General features: G+C 39.4%; 1 protein-coding gene across 1 annotated transcript in view; it reads right to left on the bottom strand.

Annotated features, from left to right (window-relative positions):
• The window catches only part of myh9.L (myosin, heavy chain 9, non-muscle L homeolog), a 57,754-nt gene extending 41,668 nt beyond the window's left edge, over positions 1–16,086 (bottom strand). Inside the window, 3 exon segments of the mRNA NM_001088377.1 lie at positions 718–874; positions 3,763–4,116; positions 16,020–16,086. Coding sequence (NP_001081846.1) covers positions 718–874; positions 3,763–4,095 — 490 coding nt within the window. The 5' untranslated portion in view covers positions 4,096–4,116; positions 16,020–16,086.
• Between the last annotated feature and the right edge of the window lie 7,816 nt (positions 16,087–23,902).

Here is a 23,902-nt window from a genome sequence, read left to right on the forward strand (position 1 = left end):
GTGTTACTTCGCACCCTTACGCCTGGCGAATTTGCGCAATGAACGTAACTACGCAAATTCACCAACGCGCGCATTGTTATGAACGTTACCTTTTACGCTAGACTTCGTCGCCACCTCAGACCAGGCGAAGCGCAATAGAGTAGATAGGGATTGCTTCAAAAAAAGTTACAATTTTTTCTAAGTCCCAAAAAACGCTGGCGTTTTTGCTTTATTATGGATGATAGGCTGAAAACGATCGAAAAATTTTTTGGGGCTCCCCTCCTTCCCCCCCCTACATTTCCTAACTCATGGCAACTTAACTACACAGTGGGCACATGTGTAGGGCAAAATAAAAATGTTATTTGCTGTTTTGAAGGTTTCCCAGGCTTGTGTAGTTCTGCTACGAATACTTCCATTGGAAATTGAATTTGGCGCCGTATGCAAATTTACCATCGTTAGCGTACTTCGCTTGGCGAATTAACACTAGCGCAACCTTACACTACCCGAGCGCAACTACGAATCTTAGTGAATGTCCCACCATGGGAGCAACAGGTTTTTTTTGCGGACAACTCATCAGATCTCACTATACCATGTGGAAAATCAACAATCCTATATTTGTTGAAAAACGTTTATATTAGTTACCATGCAGAGACCCATGAATGAGATTTGACCTGTTTATCACCAGTTATAATCAGGACTTTAACAGAAGCACAAAAAGCTCACATCATGTGAACATACCTTGCATCATACTTCTGTAGGCTGTATCTGTAATAGCATAAATATGTGGGGGCATTTCATGTCTCTTCTTGCCTTTGTACATTTCAACTATTTCTTCTGAGTAAATTGGCAGGTTTTTGTATGGATTTATGACCACACAGAAAAGACCTGAGTATGTCTGGGGAGGAAAAAATAAAAGTTACATTAAACCTCTTCTTCTAAGAAATGTGCCTCTGTTTCTTACCATTGACAGATATGATGCTACTTAAAATATAGTTATTCACATGTAGAAAGGGTCATACAAATTTTTGCCAACACCAAAGCACCAGAAACAGCACTGAAATTGCCTAGAAAGCACTTGTAACAAAGCCTTGTTAGTTGATCATTGCCTGAAAAAGTATTGAGTTTTTTCAGTAATCACCTGACCAGGCCCGGACTGGCTGTCAGTTCGGGCAAATGCCCGTTGGGCCGTTCTCTATGGAATGTAAAAGGGCTGCTGCCATTCACTAACCTACTGATAAGAAGCTGGACAGGTAGGAGTGAGAAGACAAGCTTAAAGGAACAGTTCAGTGTGAAACTAAAAACTGTGTAAATAGATAGGCTGTGCAAAATAAAAAATGTTTCTATTATAGTTAGTTAGCCAAAAATGTAATATATAAAGGCTGGAGTGACTGGATGTCTAATAAAACAGCCAGAATCCAACTTCCTGCTTTTCAGCTCTATAACTGAGTTAGTCAGCGACTTGAAGGGGGGGGGGCACATGGGACATAACTGTTCAGTGAGTTTGCAATTGATCCTCAGAATTCAGCTCAGATTCAAAAGCAACAGGTATGACCCAAGTGGCTCCCCCTCAAGTCTCTGATTGGTTACTGCCTGGTAACCAGGGTAACCAGTCAGTGTAAGCCAAGAGAGCTGAAAAGCAGGAAGTAGTGCTCTGACTGACATGTTATACATCAAATCACTCCAGCATTTATACATTACATTTTTGGCTAACTATATTAGAAACATTTTTTTATTTTGCACAGCCTATCTATTTACCCAGTTTTTATTTTTACACTGAACAATTCCTTTAAGGTGCATGTTCATTTCTCAGAGCGGCAAGCTGTAACAAGACAAGGCTTTGGAAGGATCAATGCTTCAAGATCGGCAGGCTGGGCCAGGGGAAAGCAACAGATTCAGCGGAAATGATATTTAGGAGAGCGGTATCTATTCTGAGCTGGGGAATCCCCAGCCCTCTTGTTACAATGTATCAGTTTCCCGGCCTGGGCTACTAGCAAGAGGGTGGGGCGCATAGGAGAAGGAAAGCAGAGCAGGACCACATCTACATCTTCTTCAACAGAAGGTAAAAGCTCAGCTTAGATGATTCTTTATCTTTGTATTCCTTTGCTGCTTCATTAGGATTATTTTTTGCTGCTTCCCGAGTTTTACTTTGGGCCTATAAATATGCACCTATTGTTTAAAAAACACTTTCTAGTTTCAACATTTCTAGTGCATGTTTTAATCATACTGTGCTGTTTTAACAATCACACAGAGGGCCACTTGTGGATTAGCTCTGACCCAAAAGATGAATACAATTCTTGTGTTGTGCTACACTTCTAAATACACCATACATGTCAGTGAACTAGTACAGTACTGTGTAATTTAGTCACATATAAAGGGAGATGGTAAATACTTAGTGGCTGCTTCAAAAGGTTAGTTACCCATAATAAAACGTTTAGTTTGTATCGGTTTAAAGAGGCAGTGACATTTAAACAGATATTTTAACAGGACTGTGTCACCTTTGTCCTACAACTTTTATTACTGTAAATGTACATACATCTATGTGGGCCGCTTTTCTTTTTTGCCAGGGCTTATTTTTATTCCCAGTCCGGCCCTGCACCTGACAATCACCGTCAAACACTTCTCAGGTGATTAAGCTCCCAAAACAAACCTAGGAATGGGAGATGTATGGCCACGTTTAGTTGGTTAGCAGATGGATTGTTAAGGGAATGAATAAAGGCTAGCCTTTTCCCAGGCTGGTGAACCACTTTGCTAACAATGTGAACAGGCCCAGTGAACTAGGATCCCCAGAGTAAATCCAAAAATGACATCTGTCTGAACTGAAATCCCACATCTCATACTCCTTCAGCATCAAGTCTTCCAGATCTAAAGTGTTATATCACCCCCCAAAAAGGAGATCCAACCTGCACTGCATATTCAAAAATAGCCCCAAGTGATGCTTTATATAGTGGTAAACCTTTCTCCATTGGTGCAACCCCAGACTAATACTCACAGCATTGGATTACCTAAAAGTACTCCCAGAGGGCTTTACATAAAAGTTAACTAATTCCCCTAACACAGCAGTTCTCTTTACAAAATATAGATTCCTAATATGGATAATCCCAAGATGAAACCTTGCCATTTTAAGTAGTAAAGTCTGACCCTCTGGCTCTTATGAAGCACCCTGCTCGCACACAACCCAAGGGTTGCTAGGTTATAATCAGAAACTGAACACTGAGAGCTGTGTTTTTTACTCCCACACTTCTGTAAAATTATTATTTTTTTTTTTGATAGGTCACTAGTATATAAATTATTAAATAGCAAAGTTTTCGAAACAAAGTTCTGCCTTTCAGATACAGAGAAGCGAAATCCCACCTCTTTTTAACAAAGAACAATGCCACTGAACTATTGAAAGACATCAAAGACACATCTAAAAATAGAATAGTTTTAATTAGGATCACTCGAAACCACAAGTTTTGGATCAGACAAATGCTGAATCCTCCACATAAGGTTCAGGTAATTTTGGCTTTACGATCAACAATAGCATCACACTTGCAGACTTATACAGCTATAAAATTGGAATATATGACATTCACCAACACACAAGAGCATTTTTAAAACATTAAAAAGTAAGTGTCAACAGTGAAATCCTGGAGACTACGCTGCATAATGATACACTGAAGATCATCTCAAACAAAATCTGCTGCCTCTGAAGCTACAGAGAAATCAGAGTTACACAAAAGGAATGACCTTTTCTTTTGCGAAGCAAATGCTTAACTCCTGAATTCTAAGGTTAGTTTTACTTACATAGATTAATCCAGAGTAGTAGCGTTCCTTCAAATTGTGCAAAACCGAGGCCTCATTTAAGCAAGCAAGTTCCGACATATCTTCGACTTTAGAAAATTTGGGAGGATTCATTTTTTGGATGTCATCTTTATTGACCTTTGCCTTCTTGCCATTCTCTGCCAATTCAACAATAGCTTCATCCCCAACCTCCTCTTTAATGCTGGCAGCTTCAAATCCATTCTTTTCTGAAGGTACCCACACCAGTTTTTTGGCTGCCCAGTCAGCTTGAGCCAAAGGGTTGTTGACAAAGTTGCGGTCAACATACAGATACTTGTCCACATCTGTTTGTGCCATGGTTCTTCTTGGGTAGGAAGCCTGGAAGAGAAAGTCAAATTAATGTTTCATCTTTACATCTAAACCTAATAAGCATTAAGGTCAAACCTAAAAACAGCACCCAGTCACTATGGGGTACAAAGATGCAAACAGTGGCTACCGTTTTATACTTTCACAAGAACAGAAGTCTGATTTCACCAGACATGTGCATGGTTTCCATGAATAAAGTAATAAGGCTACTTTGTGTCTTAACAGAATCTCAAGAAAAGATTCAAAACAAATTCAAAATGTATGAAAGTAAATTAACCAGAGAAAGAATTTGTCCTTTGATCATTTTGTTCCGATTGGAAGGACCTGCATAAAGTTTCAGAGACTCTGAATGCCACATAAAATGGGAAAATGAAATATTTTATTTATATATATATATATATAAATAAAATGTTTGGGTTTTTTTTCATGCTAATAAGAGCATGTGTGTAGTCTAAGATCAGCAAAATGTATCATGTAAAGGACCCACAGTGAGCGCTGATGACATAATTCAGTTCCCCAGTTAACGTGTGAAGCTGCAGATTCAGACTCATGTGAAAGGGCAGGAAGGCACTCAAAGCTTAAACGGATTCTGTCATGATTTTTATGATGTCGTTTTTATTTCTAAATTACACTGCATATAATTCACTCTACTATATAAAATGTCATTCCTGAACCAGCAAGTGTAGTTTTTATATATTGGTGTTTAGGCAGCCATCTCAGGTCATTTTGCCTGGTCATGTGCTTTCAGAAAGAGCCAGCACTTTAGGATGGAACTGCTTTCTGACAGGCTGTTGTTTCTCCTACTCAAGGATGGAACTGCTTTCTGACAGGCTGTTGTTTCTCCTACTCAATGTAAATGAATTTGTCACAAGGGGACCTGGATTTTACTATGGAGTCCTGTTCTTAGATCTACCAGGGAGCGGCTATCTGGTTACCTTCCCATTGTTCTGTTGCTGCTGGGAGGGGGTGATATCACTACAACTTGCAGTACAGCAGTCACAAGGGGACCTGGATTTTACTATGGAGTCCTGTTCTTAGATCTACCAGGGAGCTGCTATCTGGTTACCTTCCCATTGTTCTGTTGCTGCTGGGAGGGGGTGATATCACTACAACTTGCAGTACAGCAGTCACATGACTGGGGGCATCAGGAAAACTGACACTATGTCTAGCCCCATGTCAGATTTCTAAATTAAATATATAAAAATACATTTATTCTCTTGAGAAATGGATTTCAGTGCAGAATTCTGCTGGAGCAGCACTATTAACTGATGAATTTTGTAAAAATATATTTTTTCCCCATGACAGTATCCCTTTAATAAAAAATACCAGTTTAGATTTAGATCTTTTACCGTCTCAACTTCTATATAACCTATTCCTTTTAACACCATAACAACCATTGTTTTAATTATCCTTTGAGAACAATTGTTAGGCTGCAATTCACATAATGGTGCTTATATAAAAACGTTGATAGAAAGCTGAACCTATTTTGTGTACTTGTCATACAAGCTAGGCTTTCTCCGACCTTACAAATCAAGTTAGGATTCACCATATGGGACAGATCAAAACAAAGTTAACGTAAATGTTTTAGATATACATACATACATACATAATCAGTCAAAAAACGGAATTCCCTAAACCTTCCATTACAGCGTATATTTTCTAAATACACAGAAGGTGCCCAATAACAATGCATCTGGATTGCATACTCAAGGTCTATAGAAGACTTGAAGCACAGCACCAGTTTAGGTTTAAGAATAAAAAGCCTTTATTAAGCACATTTGGCAATGATCTGGATACAGCGACGTTTCAGGCCCTATGGCCTTTTCTCAAGCTTGCCGGAACGGAACAGGACAGAATCGCCCATCACTAGTCATCAAGAAAGTATTTATAGTGACACATTGTGAGTACATCACTTAAAGTACTGCAAGTCACAAAATATGATTTCAAAACTTTTGTAATATTTCACTAACCACAACAAATAAGCAGGATTATCCATGAAGTAATTTTTTTTTTTTTTATGATTTAGGCATTTTCCACATCTATGTGTTCATGCATGTGTTTGACAGGTACAGGTAATCTACGGTCAAATCCCAAGTGTAAATTCTGCATTGACACACATTTAAAGGTGCAGAGCAAGATCAGGACGTATATAGAAATTGTGCAAAAATTCTCCAACCACATTAGACTCCTTCTCCATCCTTGACCCCAGATTTACACTGTCAGAGGCAGACTAGCTATCTTTAGAATAGCCATTGCGGCTTATATATACTTAGCCTACATGCTAAGCAACAATGCCTAGCTTTTCAGTGCATTTAATTAAAGGTTCAAAAAGGCTAGTCTCTAAAAAATCCAACAATATAATTACTTAGCATCACACCAATATTAAAGGAAAAATATAACCCCCGATTATAAAGAAACTCATTCCACTGGGTTTATGTAGAAAATGTTTATAAACACTATCTGTACATTCATTATACAAATGCCATGAAAGTCTTTCTGTGCACTCGCAGAGAACAGATCTGCATCCCCCTTAGGCTCACAGTGTAATGCAAACCCTCTGCTTTTAAGAGAATTTATAAGTAACTCACTATGGAAAGAAGAGGGACTTCAGGTTCCAAAATCCATTGCTTCACAATGGAACAAGGTGAGGGGGGAGGAATCATTACACTGTGAGCCTAAGGAGCGTGGAAGATGTTCTAGCGAGCACACAGACCAACTATAATGGTTTCCTTTAAACCTACAGAATGAGGAATGTCTATGTAAAATAAGGAAGAAGTATATATTTAGACAATAGTCCAATGCAATGAGCTCATTTAAAAAGGAATGGGGGAGGGAGATGTTCTGACGAATTACACAACAGGCCCCAACATTTCCATATAAAATTACCGTTTTAATCTTTGAAATATGTTACCAAGACTTTAAATACATTTACTCATTGCATTAAAGATAAACCAGCACAGTTATGAATATTCTTCCTGTTTAACAGCTTCCTTTTCTCTTCAGCATTTATTGATGCCAGAAAAAAAAACCCATTTCATATATCCTGAAGCAACCAGTTCTAGGTAGTGCAATAAGGGGGTTATTTATCAAAGTCCGAATTTATCTCAATATATTCTGCTACAAACTACGATCAAATCCGCTCAGGTTTTTAATGCTCATTTATCAATACATTCTCCGGAAAATTTGCTTTGCGGGAAAAAAATCTGGTTTTCACATTTATCCGGACTTTTTCATCCAATTTTTACGAATTTCACCCGAAAACTTCAGGTGTAGTTAAATTACTGCTGAAGCTACTGGGGCATCTTTGGAGACACAGTCTTTACTGCTAAAGGGATGTGGATGCCTTGTGCTGGTACAGAAACCCAAAACATAATGCACAACATTTCTAGCCTATTTCATTAGTTAAGATTAAATGTTTTTTGCTTATTGTGGGAAAAAAAAAAAAAAAATAGAGCATATATGTATATACTAACCGTATAAACAAAAGAAGAAACGTCTAAGTGAGACTGCCAAGACAGGTTTAGCAAGTTTTCAGCACAGATACTGTTTAAGCAAACTTCTGAAGCTCTGCTTTTTAAAACCTTTGTGTTTTCTGAATGCATGTAGATTTCCAGCTGGGTTAAACCATAGAAGAAAGAAATGATTACTGTACTTCTTCAAAAAGAGTGTCTCCCCTCCCCCATCCCTGCCAAAAACAGTAAAATAAACCATTTTAAATCTGTTCTGGTTGAAAACAGGTATGACATTTCTGAGGTTTCCTAATAAAAGGAAACATAGTATTAGTTGCAGTACTGCTTGACTGCTCATCTGTTTTAAATGCACAAGGACGATGCCACAGTTTGGCTTTTGCTGCTTAAAATGAAATAAATAAAATAACTTTGCAAAAATGCCTCTCCCAGAAGATTGGGGGCATTTGGTTTTCCGCCATTACCATATATCATACTGCAGCAAATAGCATTTAAATGTCAGTAAAAATTGCACCAGAAAACCATCTAACTGCAAACTGCCTCTTGTCTTCACCTAAGTTTAAAGGTGGCCATATACGTGCCGATAAAAGCTGCAGAAAGACCGAGTCCGCATCCTATTGGCCCGTGTGTGGGGCCCATTTCTGATAAATATCTGGCCAAAAGTAGGCCAGATGTCGATCTGGCAGGATTAAAAATCCCGTCTGATTGCCCATAATGGCTACATTATGATCCGTCATATTTTGTTTTACACATGACAAGCATCAGAGTGTTTCCAATTGAATCTTACATTAATGGACAAGATAAGCCCCATGCCCGCGGCCAAACTGCAGCCCTTTTTCAAATTTACACCGGCCCTCAGTCTCCATCATGAAATTATTAATAATGTGGCCCCCCAGCACAGTGCAATCAGGAATCGCGTTGCCGTAGCAGTAATATTTGGGAACATGATTAGTGAAATGATAGTCTATACGGCGGCAGGTGTGCTAAAGGTGTTGGCAATAGACACATACTGGCACATAGTGACGCGCCGCTCTCGCATACGTCTTTAGGGCTGAAGGTGCAATAGACTAGTAAACTAAAGACGTGATCGAGAGCGGTACATCACTATGTGCCAGTATGTGTCCATTGCCAACACCTTCAGCACACAGGTAGCAGTATAGACTATCATTTCACTAATTATGTGCCCAAATATTACTGCTACGCGAGTCCTTGTCTAAATGGGGCGTGGAGAATAAGTCCAAACAGATTCCACTTCCTAAACACAGTGTATGCGTCCCATCTCCAGGAGTGAATAATCCTGATCACAAACTAGCTACTTCGGAATGGATGTCAGGCTGAATGGTCGGCCTTCATACATTTTCACCTCATTAAATCTGGCCCTCGTTACAAAAAGTTTGGACACCCTTGGTCTAGGGGAAACTAATGCGGTGCTGCCATCTTAACCAGCCAGTGGCATAACAGCGCTGAGTCGCCTGCCTAAAGAGCCTTCAGAGGGGCCCAATAGAGGAGATTTTAATGCTATAGAGGAAGTTGCACCAATGAATCGGGCCCCTATGGGAGTCCTCTTAATCTGTGTGAGGACAACTGGGAACAGCGGCATAACTATAGACCTGCACATATGCAGTAATGTAGAATCCAAAGATTTTTACTCTGTTCTTCATGCAAGAGAAAGTCTAAAGCGTGATTCCTAGGAAAAGTACTTCCACAGGAGCAAGTACAGTGGAAGCCAATCCAGACTTTGCTTCAACTCCGCATACTAAAAGGTTTTTGTTCATTTAGTCCCTGATCCAGTGAAGCTTACAATCCAATGTCTCCACCACATTTATACACACTATATTGAATTTTTTCAAGGGTCAATTTATGTCCCTGTAACATTCCTGCATGTTTAGAGTGTAGGAGGAAGTCCACGGAAGTATGGAAAAGTGATAAAACTTTTTGCATATAGAGTCCTGATTAGAATTCATCCTAGTGCCTTAGTGTTGCAAGGTGTTTTTTCTTCTGTTTTTTAGCTTCACCCCTCAGTGGCTCCCCTCCTCAACCACATCTGTACCTCTCCCACGCTGTGTTTTTGTCTATAATATGGAATTATTTTATATTGGAGAATAGATTATAAATGATTTACACTGCCTTGTATAGCAGTGTGTCACTTCCACTTTACAAAAAGAAAACAACAAGGTTTCTGGGAAAGTTATTAGAACATACCGTTTGGAACAAGTGCATGAATTGTTATCCTAAACCACCTTTTTGGATGTGCAGAGAGCTGGGTTGGGCTTCCAGATATCTGTTTAGAATGTTTATGCAGTTTGTTGCAATAGTAGTAAAGCTAATTATCTGCAGATATTTTCCCTTTATTTCCTAGAATTTTTCAATGATGTCCCTTTAAAATAAAGCTAATTTCAGAAATGGTACAGCATTTTATTGAATTTAGATACTTCTTTATTTCCAGGAGATCATATTTCAATATGTCTATTTCCCCTTTAACGGTAGTTTTTAGCACAACCTTTGGTTTTTAGACTTGGCCAATTCAATTATAACTTATGCACACACATTTTAGGAGTTTTTATGCCATGGTGTAGCTTTTTAAAAACGTGGCGGAAAAATGTCTTAAAGGGGGAACTCCGGATTCCAAACCAGAATTTGATAAAGAGGCCCACATAACCCAGAAACCCCTAATATATCCATCACTGTTACCAGTTTCTTCAAAAAGTATGAATAAATGCCATTTTCTATGCTGACATCCAGCTGTTTAACAGTTCTTCTCTTTCTGCGTCATTTGAAATCCTGACACAGAAGGATGAACTAAAACAGCTTACAGACAGCATGCAGGAACGACATGACCCACAATGCATTGCACTGTGATGTTCCTTTCCTTATTGATATCATGTGTTCAGGAATTGTGGGGTTTGGAGGATGCAGGCTGAGGACAGCTGGCTGTTGATATAAAGTAACAGTAGTCAGCCAGCTCAAAAAAATGATGTATATTGCAAACTTGTTAAAAATTAGGTTTACTTTTCAAAAAGGGGTTGTTCACCTTCCAAACACTTTTTCAGTTCAGTTTTCGATTGTTCCCCAGAAATAAAGACTTTTTTCTTTTACTTTCCATTATTTATTTTTTACTGTTTTTCCCACAATCTAAGTTTAAAGAGTAATGTCCCTGTCTCTGGTGTGCGTCTGGCGGAATGCATTTTAGGACATCCTGCGGCGAAGTACCCTACCTTCGATGTCCCATGCCTTCTGAATGACCGTCACTTATCGTCCAAACCTGCAGTCACACCTCTGTCCTCTATCCTCCCTTCTCAGCCGTCAGTCATGCTAACTCCGCCCTCAGCCCTTCAGAAGGCATAGGACATTGCAGGAAGGAAGGGTACTTCGCCGCAGGATGTCCTAAAATGCGTTCCGTAAGCTCAGCAATTCAGGTGCAGACTCTAAACTGTTACAATTTTGCAACATTTAGTGGATATTTTTCGCAGCAGCATCTCTGGAGTATTAGCAACTATTGTATCAATTCTAACAGCTGCCTGTAATGAAACCCAGAGATTCTGCTCAGCAGGGACAAAGATAAGAAATGTATCAACTAAATGTATCAATTAAGAACAGTTTACAGGATCGGCGACCCCCCACCCAGAGCTGCTTTAGAAGGTGAAAAATTACACTTGAAACTTCATTATTAGAAAAACTTAGAAAAAAAATAGATTGATAAAAGTCGTCATTTCTGGTGATCTATCTGAAAACAACTCATTGTTTGAAGGTGAACAACCCCTTTAAGTTATGTTTTTGTGGAGTTCCCCTTTAAGCAACAGATTACGGGTGGCTGAAGGCAAAAGGGTAACCACTGCAACAATCAAAGGACTTTTGCATTACAACATCAAAGTGATTATTTTGCTGCCTAGGCTCCTTTTTAGGCAAATGCCACATGAGGCAGAAACTTGGCCTGCTGGAAAACACTTCTAATGTTGGATTAAAATGTTATTGCTTTAGAGCATTCATTGATAACACTATGTATAGTTATGGGACCTGTTGTCAGGAAACCCATTATCCAGAAAGTTCCAAATTACAGGAAGGCCATCTCCCATAGACTTCATTTTAATGAAATAGTTTTTTTTGTAAAAATGTAATTGACTAAAATAGAATTAATCCATATTGGAGGCAAAACAAGTCTATTGGGTTTATTTCATGTTTAAATGTTTTTATTTTATTTTTTTAGCATGACAAGGTATAGAAATCCATACTTTGAAAAGAAACCTTATCCGAAAAACCCCAGGTCCCAAGTATTCTGGATAACAGGTCCCAGACCTGTATAAGAACAAATGTTCTGCAAAAAATTCTTTGTTGCTTTTTAAATATGGCAGTAAAAGGAGGACAAGCACTGTCCTTAAAGGAACAGTAACAAAAAAAAAAGTAAAGTGTTTTAAAGTATTAAAAATATAATGCAGTGTTGCCCTGCCTTGGAGTTTGAATAGCACCTGGAAGGAATGGCATGGAATGGTAAACGCTTTTACTTTATAGATACTGGTAGCAGACATTTAGAATCTAGTCTGTAAACAAAGTATTCTAGTTAAGTAACTAGCACGTGACTCAAATATATTACTGCAAGTGTGTAATCCCACATAACAAGGATTAACTGCAACTTTAATAATTTCATGTTCTGCTCATAACTAGTTTTAAAGCCGTGTGCTGGTTAGAAATTCAGTTGTTGTTTTTTTTTTAAATACACACAAAGATGTCAATGGTAGCCATGAAGGAGAATGATAAAAAGCAGACTCATAGGCTGTTATGAAATCACACCAGGTATTTAGAATGGTGTGGATTGTCCTAGAGAACATCTGAAATATTGAAACACTTGGAGCCAAAGGCAGCTCCTACCTGCATAATTTGTAGAAAATGTTCTAAAAGTGAATATTGAAAGAATGCAGATATAAGGATTCTTTAAATTCTTATTTTGGTTAGATAAAGGCAGTTATTGTTATGCATAAGGCCATATACTGAAACATTTCTGAACCGCCTAAAGGTTCAGGTCAATCTTTGTGTACACCACTGAACAAAATGAATAATGAAAAAAAAAAATAAAGCTGTACAAAAAAAAAAACTATACAAAGTAATACGTGTTCAGTGACAATATCCATCAGGTTGTTATTTAAATGACACCCCCTAAAGCACAATTGTGGTTATGTCATATGTGCAATAAAGTCCAGGCCCATCCAGGAGAGAATGCAAGATGTACTAAAAGTAGCAAAGGCTTGAAACTGCCAGTAAATCATACCACTTAGTAAGTGGGAGGAGAACAGTTTCAAAATGTCAGTTTGTATGTGGTTTCTACACAGAGATGTAACACATGCAAATGCAGATTGCACAACCCAAGTGATAAAACATGTGAATTTGTTACAATGTTCATTCTCAATAACTGCATGCATATGCTCAAGGACATACTAACATTTACTATTTATCAAGAGAGTAAGCTTGGAGGGGAAACAAAAAAAAACCTTGTCTTACACCATCAATGCAGGAACCACAATAGACAGCTTTTGTACACAGTTACATTATCATGAGACATGCACATCTCAGTACTTTCTGAATTATTTGCGTTCCTCTTCTGACTTGTTGCAATGAGGGTCATTGACCCCATCTAAAAACAAATGCTCTGTGAGGCTACAAATTGTTACTTTGTATTACTCAGTTTCTAATCAGACCCTCTCCTATTCAAATCAATGTAAGGTTGCCAAGGTACTTTGGACCCTAGCAACCAGATTTCTGAAACAGCAACCTGGAGAGCTGCAGAATAAAAAGCAAAATCACGAATAATAAATAATGAAAACCTATTGCAAATTTTTTCAAAATATCACTCTATACACCATACTAAAAGTTAATTCAAACGTGAACAACCCTTTTAAAGATCTGATTAACTGAATTGTGCTTTCTGTATTATTACTGAACCTCTATATTTTGACAGGGTATTTCTAATTATAGGTTCCTTTTCTTTGTCTTCACCCAGCCCATATACTCGCACTCCTTTGAGAGTTCTGTGAACAATCAAGTACTGCTCTTTAACAAATCAATGCATTTTTACTGGGTGTGTTTTTTTTTTTTTTTATTAAGATAAAAAAACCGAGTACATACATAGGTTTGTAAAATCATGCGTTTCAGGACATATGCCTGTGTCTGTATGCACTTTCCCCACTTACAAACTAGGTGTGGCAGCTCAGCGGAAGTAATGGAGAACAGATAAGGAAGGTTGCATTAAAAGTGCAACTTTATTAATTGTTTGATATGGGGTGGGAAAACCAGCAACATAAGGGAACCAGTAAACTCTGAAGAGTTGTGAAATGAAGCCAAACACTAAAATGCACTTTCCATTTAGGGAAAAGGGAAAATCTGATTAACAAACCTTCAAGGCAATTTAATATTAAGAGATTGTAATAGGTTATGCTACTGCTGTACTAAATAAAAAGAATCAGCAGTCAACAAAATCAGAAAAAGATATTGAGTGCAAAGATGTAAAAAGGCAGTATAAAAACAGTGTTTTGTCTTTAGTGTTCTTCTGAAAAGTAAAGTGAAGAGGAGGAGGAGGTGAAAGAGGCACAACCACAGAGCTAGTGAGGAAGTGAAGCGAGGAGGGCGGAAACCAAGCCCTGCAGAACAGCCTCATTGTAGAAGCCATGTCACTAAATCTCCCTCTAATCCCAGCACAGAAATCTTGCTTGACCCCACTCGGCATGTAGATTAGCGATCGCAGGGCAGAATATTTACAACTACAGCCAGAGATTGCAGGAACAAGCCCCAAGAACAATATATCAAATGCCACAAATGTTCAGTTTTGTAAACACTATGCATTAAACGTAAAATCTATATTTCTGATTCTCCTGCTGCAATCTTCTTGCAATGTAGTGCTATCCACACATACACAGAACAAGTTAGCAAGTCTGAGGCACCAGTTCATAATAAGAAAGAGGGCAGAAGAAAGCTCACACTGAATACTCGTCACAGGATAAACTTTATGCTATGTGAACTGACATCTTGAACGCCGTTGCCCTTAAGATAAAAGCCAAGGGCGGAAAGCCATTGTAATTCAATCAGAAGGTGCTGCGCACATGCGACAAACCACAGACTGCCAAGCAAAATGTCAAGGTTAGATTTTTAAAAACACCACTAGAAAAGGTTTACTAGTATAGCCTATTCCAAACAAGCTCCCAGTTGCTTATTAGGATTTCTTTTTCTCCAGTTACTGTGGGTTTCTGCTATATTAATAATGGTAAACCCCCAAAAAACAACGTGCCTGTCAACGAGTGAGCTAAAATAATAAACCCACATACAATCTTCATGTTTATTACAGATTCCACACATACGAAAGAACGAATAGGATATAGATATAATATTTGTCTTTATTGGTTTTTATCGGGGATATACTATAAAAATCACCAACTAGTATATGCATATGCTTAATGTAGAAATGTAGCTTTAGATCCAGGGGAAGATGCCCCTGGTGGGGCAGATATACAGTTTCAATATATATATATTTGGGAAAAATGTCTTATTTTGAAAAGTTGGGGGGGGTTCACAGTGGGATCCATTAATTTTTGGATCCGCAGATATTCAATACATTAGTCATCCCCCTCATCAATAGGGAAGTCCAGCCTCTCACCTATGGCCCACTGGGAAAGAAAGTTACTGGAAAGTATAATTGAGCAGCCAGAGGTTGGGTTTTCCAGCATTAAACATTGGCCATACACTAATAAGAAAGAGAACTGTTGCAGGGAACAGGGAAACACTTTCTAATTGATCAAAAAATGGCTCTTGCCCCTCCCAGAACAAACACACCTCAGGGCTATGCCACATTATTGGGAGTGTGTGTGTGTTGCATGCAGGCTGTATTATTGTAAATAATTAAAAGGTAAAAAAAGGAAGCTATACTGATTAGGATTATTGAGAGGACTCATGAATTCAGCTCCTCCTCAGGACAATAAATCTGCAGACTCATGCGACGTTGGAGCAAACCGTGTAGTTGATCTCATTGAAACCAATGAGTGTGATCTTTTGATGGGCAGTAGTCCCATATTTACTAACTAGCCTCTCCATACAGTTAGATCTCCCCAGTGGAATAAAAACAACTGATGTATTGGCAAGTCCAGTCCGACAGACATCAGTGCCCCAGCAGACAGCCAATTGGATTCGGCCAGCACTGCCTCATGCAGCAGGACAGCTCAGCTCTAAGTAGCGCGCAGGTCACCAACTCTTGCCATTAGAACAGGCGAAGGAAACTTTAGCGGCTGCAGAACTACATTTCCCATGATGCGCAAGCTTAGCTCCGCCAGCGTGAATACATTGGGAGTTGTAGTACCGAGGCACGACGTCTATCCCCGGGAATAAGGAAGCGGCGGGGATAGTTACAAACAGACCTCGTATTAGAAATGAAAAAAAAAAACACCGCAGGGTTACTACCAGAATCGAACCTACCTTAATAAAAGGCACCTGGACACTGGAAACAGCGACGGCTCAGTTATCGACAAGGGAGAACTAGTTGAGTAGAGCAATAAGAATTTGCAGCCACCTCCCAGCGAGCCGGCTACCCAACTAACACCGGCCGGCGGCGAAGGTTTGAACCAGGGTGGTGCCCGTCAGCTCACACCCCACCCTGAGAGGAGGAGCCTCACAACAAGAGGCGCGGAAAGGGCAACGCCCTTTATCCAATCAGTGGCCCCATACAAGTCCTTGAGTGACGGAAGGGTTTACGCGCTTGTCCGGTCTGACCAATGAAGTTTAGGGACATTGACAGTGTGGCCGGTGAAAATGCTCTTAGTTGGACCGGAAAGTAGTTTAGTGCCAGGGCTAATTCAGTCGGCTGCGCCATTACAGCTAGGGGTATGAAGTTCCACATTTGGGCACATAAACCTGTTTTTTTTAAAATGACCAGCTGCTTTCCTTGGGACGGAAGTGCATATAACGTCCATGTTATAGGGTTCATTGTTTTTCTTTTGGCGGCGCAGCCTTAGATAATAAGTGTCAGCCCTACCTGTAAGGGCAGAGCCCAGAAGCCAAATGGCTTCCCAGCCCGTGAGACGTCATTACGCACGCTTGTTTTGTTTTCTGCCTGCGCAAGGCTGAAAAAAAAAAACTTCCATGAATAGTGAGTGGATTAAAAATAAAATTATGATATTGTTTGTGTCTGAGATCAGCACGTCATTTTGTGTAGAGGATTGTGGGAGGTGGTGACTTTAGTTTATATAGTGACTTTAAAGGCGTTGTTCACCCATAAACAAAGACTTTTTTCAATTGCTTTCCATCTTTTATTATTTTTTTTACTATTTTCCCAAAATGTAAGTTTAACGTTGAATCTTTCCTGTCTCTAGTGTCTCAGTCTGGCAACTGAACTGAACCTGTTACAATTTTGCTCTATTAGTTGATACATATCTCAGCAAGCAGTATCATTGGAATATTAGCAACTATTGTATCAATTATAACAGCTGAATTTAATGAAACGGAGAGATTCTGCTCAGCAGGGCTAAATATAACAAATGTACCAATTAAATGTATCAATTTAAGGGCAGAGACACATCGACAAATCTCTTCTTCCTGAACTTGCACACGGAGAGCTTCATTTCCGAAGTTGCCTCACGAGGAAACTTCGGGCGACTTCGGAAAACGAGGCGCTCCAAGTGCCATCCCCTTGGCGATTTACATTCTAGCCGGCGGGAAGGCAGTTCGGGAGATTAGTCGCCCCAAAGAAGAGGAGATTTGTTGCCGGGCGACTAATCTCCCCGAATTTGAGTGTGTGTCTCTGCCCTAAAACAATTACAGAGACGGCGATTCTACCCCCCCCCCGAGCTGCTTTAGAATGTGAGAAATTAAACTTTACACTTCAATATTAGAAAAACACCACAAATAGTAAATATAAAGTAATTGGAAAAAGTCTTTATTTCTTGTGAACTATCTGAAAACAACTGAACTGAAAAAAGTGTTTGAAGGACGAACAACCCCTTTAAGTGAAAAAGGTCAGGCTTCAGCTCTTGGTAGCGATGTACAAATTGCTCACCTTTATGTACAGAGTGTCCCACCCCAGTGCTTCAGTCAGGAGCTATTGTGGGCACCTGAATTTCTATAAATAACCTTGGTTATTACATTCTAGGTGCCTGTACTGGAAATTTGAACTTCAGGTGTTCACAGCCGTTGCCCTTAGGTAAAATATTTTGTCATATCTATTTTTTTTACGCTAACTTTTTTACCCTTTATCATTCGGTGTAGTCGTGAATGTCAGAGCTGTGTAGTTGTGGATAACTATTTTTCTAAGAACAATATTTGTTAATTTTGAATTGTATTTAACAGCTATTCTATAGCTAAATGCCAGGTTCAATTAATATATTTTAGGATTTCCTATTTTTATTTTTTATGTAGTTTAACTTTGATTTTGGTTTAGAATAACCAAATGATGCTGTTTTTGTTTTTGAGCTTTGGCAGTGATAAAATGCCTTGTATTTTGTGTACTTAAGTTCCTTCAATCAACATGGAAAATACATTAGTATGTAAAGGAACAGTAACGCCAAAAAAAACGTTTTAAAGTAACTAACATATAATATACTGTTAGCATGCTCTGTATGCTTCAGAAAGCACATAACAGATAAGCCCTGTCCAATACAATGATGTTTTATCAGTTGTCTGTTATGCAACTGGTGCATTTTTTCTAGCTTGAATGGCTGCCCCCCTAATGTGAAAAGGAAACAAGTTTTTCCCTAGAAAAAAAAAACGAAGCCAGTAGATGTGAAAATATTTATGAAATGCTAATACAGGGGTCCTCAAACTATGGTCTGCTGGCTGTATACGGGACTGTTGGATTCTATATGTTAAGGGGGACCCGGCCATGCTGTGTTTCCTGGATTAGCCGGACTCCCCTTGAACTGCCGAAGCAGGAGCCGAGTTGCACCAAAGCAGGAGCCGAGCCATGCTGAACACTAAGGGGCAGATTTATCAAAGGTCTAGGTGATTTTTCAAATTAAATGTAATTCTACTAGGGAATAATCCAACTTCGATTCGCATTTGAAAAAAAAAATCATGTACGCTATTACATTGATTCATTCGATTTAAATTTGGCCGAATAAGGACCTATTCAATCGAAAACTGACCTTTTTGGTAAAAAAAACCCTTCAAATTAATTTTGGTTGGTCTTTATGAATTCGAATTTCGAAGTTCTTCAAATTCGAAATTCAACCCTTGATAAATATGCCCCTAATTATTGTTTTTAAACTCTTTTTGCACTACAAATAACATATGTGCAGTGCGCATGGAAATTTGTTCATGGTTTTATTTTCCCAACTATAGTGCGGCCCCCCCAACTGTCTGAGGGACTGTCTGTCTGCATTGGCCCCCTGTTTAAAAAGTTTGAGGACCCCTGTGCTAATACATTAGTGCTAAAAATCTCATGTGCATGCATAGCGAATGACCTTAAATATACAGTCCTCTTTCCTTCTTGCATTGAGACTTGTTTGTCTTGCTTGTAATACAATAAACTCTACTTCCTGGCAGAACAAATGTTATGTCCTGCCATGCTTTGTTTGGCCAGTGGCACACTAACCTATTTGGTTGCTGCAATTTTCTGTGATTAATGCACTAGACTTGCATTTAAAAGTTTCTTCACAGTGTACACAGAAGCAAGTATTGCTAATTAACAGTTACGCTGTGTTCATGCAAGTCCATAACCAAAGGCACAGCTGGGGGGGGGTCAACTTTTTGGGGTTTACAAAAGAACTCGAAGCCTACTACTTAGATTGTAAGTGTTATGGGTCAGGGCTCTCCTTCTTCTTGTCTTTTCGACACTAAGCTCATAATCGTTACTGTAACTGTACTATGTATCTATATGTATTTATTATTGTAATGAACCCTGTTTGTTCTGTTTATTTATTGTACTGCTTTTCAGCGCTGAGTACACAAGTATCTATACCTCTAGAAGCACTAGCACAACATATGATTCCATCTTCTGGTTATAGACTAATGTCCCAACTATTGTGAATAGCTGCACTTATTACCCTCATCAGGGGCATAATTATAGATACCACTTTCACTCACACCCACAAAGCCCCTGTCCTCTGCACCAAGATATTTAAATGCAGGGAGTGTGTCAGGTAGGGGTAGAGTGATCACAGATTGCATTGAATGCTGTGTCCCTAGGGACCCCCTGCTGTTCCTATAGGTAAGCCAGTGACCCTAATAATTCGGTATGTTGTATTTTTGGGTAATTGGGTTTTAAGTGGTTTTATTTTTTTTGCTATCTTATAGGAAATGTTATTATTAACAAAGATTGTCATTTTGTATTAGTAAAACATTATTGTATTGCTTCGTCAGACTAAATGTAGCCAGGACTCAGAACATATGAATACAATTTTCTTAGTACGTAACATAAAATTGTATAGTTTGTTCTACAGTATAGTACTGGGTCAGAATTTGATTCAGAGCAGTAGGAGACTAGCACATCCTCTGTAGATGTAGAAGGAAAAGTGGATCTGTTTGGGCCTCACCAGAATTGCAAGAGAGCCTCGAAGTTTGAGAAACACAGCTGTAGATTTTAATCTAAGCAGTTTTGCAGTTGTTTATTTTAATTTCTATTTTATCATATAGTCTCATCTTTCAAATGATATCCAAGTTCGGGTATATTAAAAAGATGATTTTAGATTGTCGATTCTATTTTAGAGACTTATTTCACATTACATACTGTATTTGCTGGGGTCAGGTAAAACAGAGTAAACTTTATATCATGGAATATCACGGAATACTTCAATAAATAAAGTATACAAACAAAAGAAAGTTGAGCAGCACTCACAGGCATGCAACTTTATTGTATTCAGCAAAAACAGCTACTGGGGGCTATCAACTTGATGCATTTTGGTTCCAGCACGTGACTGCAAACACCATAGATTTTACTCTTTGATCTGTGCCATGAAAACTATGCCTGGCATTACACATGGATAGTCAAACTACACAGATTGATCTGATTAATCTAAACAGGCCACAAAAACATCCACTTATTATATTTATAGAATCTACATAGAATCTAGGCTAATACCTAAGGCTGATAGATAAAGTGTTTTCGCCACTGGCAGAAAAATGCTGGTGGATAAAAAACAAATTCTGGCAAATGTTGCCCTTTGTCTGGCATCTGGTGACAGAATTGAAATTCAGGGGGGATTTTGTCTGAAGTTGCATCCCTAAGGTGGCCATACATATAAGCTCCCGACAGACAGCAGCTTATTGGGCAGTGTATGAGGCCCTCTGACAGGCTTCCCCGGATCGATATGTAGTAAAAAATTGGCCATTTGTCGATCAGCCAGGTTCAAAAATTCAGGTGGATTGAGGACTAAATTCGCTGATCTGGTCCTCTGTCTGACAGCCCGTATTCTTGGCATTGTGATCCAATTGTTGGGCCCTTGGGCCCACAATCGGATCAGTCTGATATCGCACACCTCTAGGTGGGCATATCGGGGAGAAAGCCACTTGTTTGGCGACTTCACCAAATGAGCAGATCTCCAGCAGCGCTACTAGAGAGGGGCAGGCCCTGGCGCGGGACATGCAGCTGGGCCCCGCCCCCCTCCGTACACCCGGAAACGGCCGCATATACAGCCGCATTTGCCTAAAAACACAGTGGTGCGCAAGCTGCCGGGGGGCCCTGAGGGGGGTGCAGGCCCCCTGCTCCCCCGGTAGTTACTCCACTGCGGATCTCTGCATGTATCGCCACCATAACAGTAAGTGCCATTGGCCTGAAATCTGCCACCTGCTCATCAGATGCTGTTCCTGATACATATAAAGGTGGCCATACACAGGCAGATTTAAGTTGCTGATTAGGCCTCTTCAGTCTGAGTTGGCAACTTATCGGTCTGATGGGCCTGCCCTACCGTTATCTGTCTGAAAATTGGGCATATAAGGTAGACATACACGTTACAATTATAATGTTTTCTCCGACCATTCTACCTCTATCTGACAATTAAGCAATAACCCTGGCCAATGTTCGGGTGCCTTCAAAGGAATATTCTGTCTTGACTGATTGACGAGACAATTGATATCCAAGGCTTTTGCTGATGTTGGTTGCCTCGTCTCCCACCATATATTTTGTTTGATAATATCTGTGTGTGTATGGCCACCTATAATGATCACACAGGTGATCCTGTTGGGGAAGAGCCAAATTAACTTTTAGATGCTGCCATCATCTGATGGTCTGCATTTACAGTCACATTTACCTTAAGGTGGGCCAGTTTGAGAATCTCACCAGAGTGTATCTTTCACTGTATGATCAGCTAAGAGACACGGATTGGCATTAGCTAATATTCGCATTTTGCCCAACCACTTTTTCGACCATTGGAGAAAAGCCTTGGACTAACATTAGTCTTACAGATGTTGCTGCTGATGCAGTTAGAATGCAGGTGTTGCCAAGGGCACACATTGACCAGTAACTGAACTTATGGATATGTTTATGGAACAGAGCTAAAATTATATTTTGTATATATTTAGATATTGTATATCAATCACCACAGAGTGATATACATCTGTATATATTAAATCAGAAACTAGAAGCATTGGATTCAATTAGGTAAGATGGAAACTCTAAAACAGCTGAGGCAAGGAGTCTTAGGGAAACTACCTGAAATGTTCTTCTTCCAGACAAGGAATAAATAAACAAGGCAGGAATGTATGAGCAGGATATAGCTTGCTGCTGTAACACAGAATGCCATAAATTGCACAGAGCCGGGGGAGGGAAGTGGTGATAAAAATATGAAAGAGCCCTCAATGCTTGCCTTGGGTCTGTATGAACAGCTTGGCTACCGTCTTATAGAATTATAGAATTATAGGAGCAATTAGGTTTTATTACATATAAGGTGCATAATGAACTGTACATAAAACAAAAGTCCCCAAATTTCCTAACTCAAACATGTTCCTTGATCAGCCAATCACAGAACAGGTTCAGAGTTCCCCTGATACAGAGCCTTAAAGTAATAGTGATACTGTTTGTGCTTTAGTTCTATTATTGAGCAATATTTTATTGATATAAATTCTAAACTGAATTGATCAGGGGCCTCTCTAAGGGGCAAATTCACTAAGATTCGAAGTTGCGCCAGGCGCAACTTCGCCGCACTTCGCCGCACTTCGCAAGGCGTAGTTTCACCAGCGCTCCACAAATTCACTAAAATCCGAAGTTGCGCTCAGGGGTAGCGTAAGGTTGCGAAGTTGCGCTAGCGTTGATTCGCTATGTAAAGCGAAGTTACGCTAGAGAAGGCTAATTTGCATACGGCGCCAAATTCAAATTTCAATGGAGGAATACGTATCAGCACTACAAATGCCTAGAAAACCTTCAAATCAGCAAATAAAAATTTTATTTTGCCCTACACGTGCCCACTGCCTAGGTAAGTTGCCATGAGTCAGGAAATGTAGGGGGGAAGGAGGGGAGCCCCAAAAAATTTTTCGATCTTTTTCAGCCTATCACCCATAATGTAGAAAACACGCCAGCGTTTTTTGGGACTTAGAAAAATTTTTGACTTTTTTTGAAACAATCCCTATCTACTCTATTGCGCTTCGCCAGGTCTGAGGTGGCGAAGGAAGTCTAGCATAAAAGGTAGCGTTCAGTACACTGCGCAAGTTAGTGAATTTGCGTAGTTACATCGCTAACGAAAATTCGCCAGGCGTAAGGGTGCGAAGTAACACTAGCGAAACTACGCCAGCGTTCGTTAGTGAATTTGCGCAGTAACGAAAATGACAAACGCTAGCGAACTAATGCTAGCGTTCGGCGCTTCGGCGCTTAGTGAATTTGCCCCTAAGTGCTGTATTTGCCAGCATTTTTACTGTAATATAATCTGAATTACAGAGTACTACAGATTAAGTTGGCATGTCATCTGTTAATACTAATACTACTACTAATAATAATCTGAGGCTTGCATTTTAAAAGGTGACTTGAAGCAACTGTTTATTTCATGTTCAAATAGGTAGAATTCCTACCCAACCATCTGCTCATACATGAATGGAGTGTTGTAACAGGGATTCAGTTATACATAAATGTTTCCTTTATTTGAGAGAAAGCAAGACATAGCAATCTAACTTTATTGTCCACAGCCATATTTTGGAAACCTTTAGCCATACAGGTTTTTCCAGTGGTGTCTTAAAATGTTAACATCCAGCTTTGCAGCCAGACTGATAGATGAATGAATCACTGTTTTTTATGGAAAGCCATGTTATCTGTCCATTATTATTATTAGTCAATTAGCCACAGGCATCTCAAAACAGCGTTATAATAAATATTAATAAACCTTTCAGATAAGGGTAATTATTTTTGATTTGTCCTTTGCAACAGTAGCTGTAAGTTGAACCTG

This window comes from Xenopus laevis, chromosome 4L (assembly GCF_017654675.1).
Source record: "Xenopus laevis strain J_2021 chromosome 4L, Xenopus_laevis_v10.1, whole genome shotgun sequence".
Classification (NCBI taxonomy): domain Eukaryota; kingdom Metazoa; phylum Chordata; class Amphibia; order Anura; family Pipidae; genus Xenopus; species Xenopus laevis.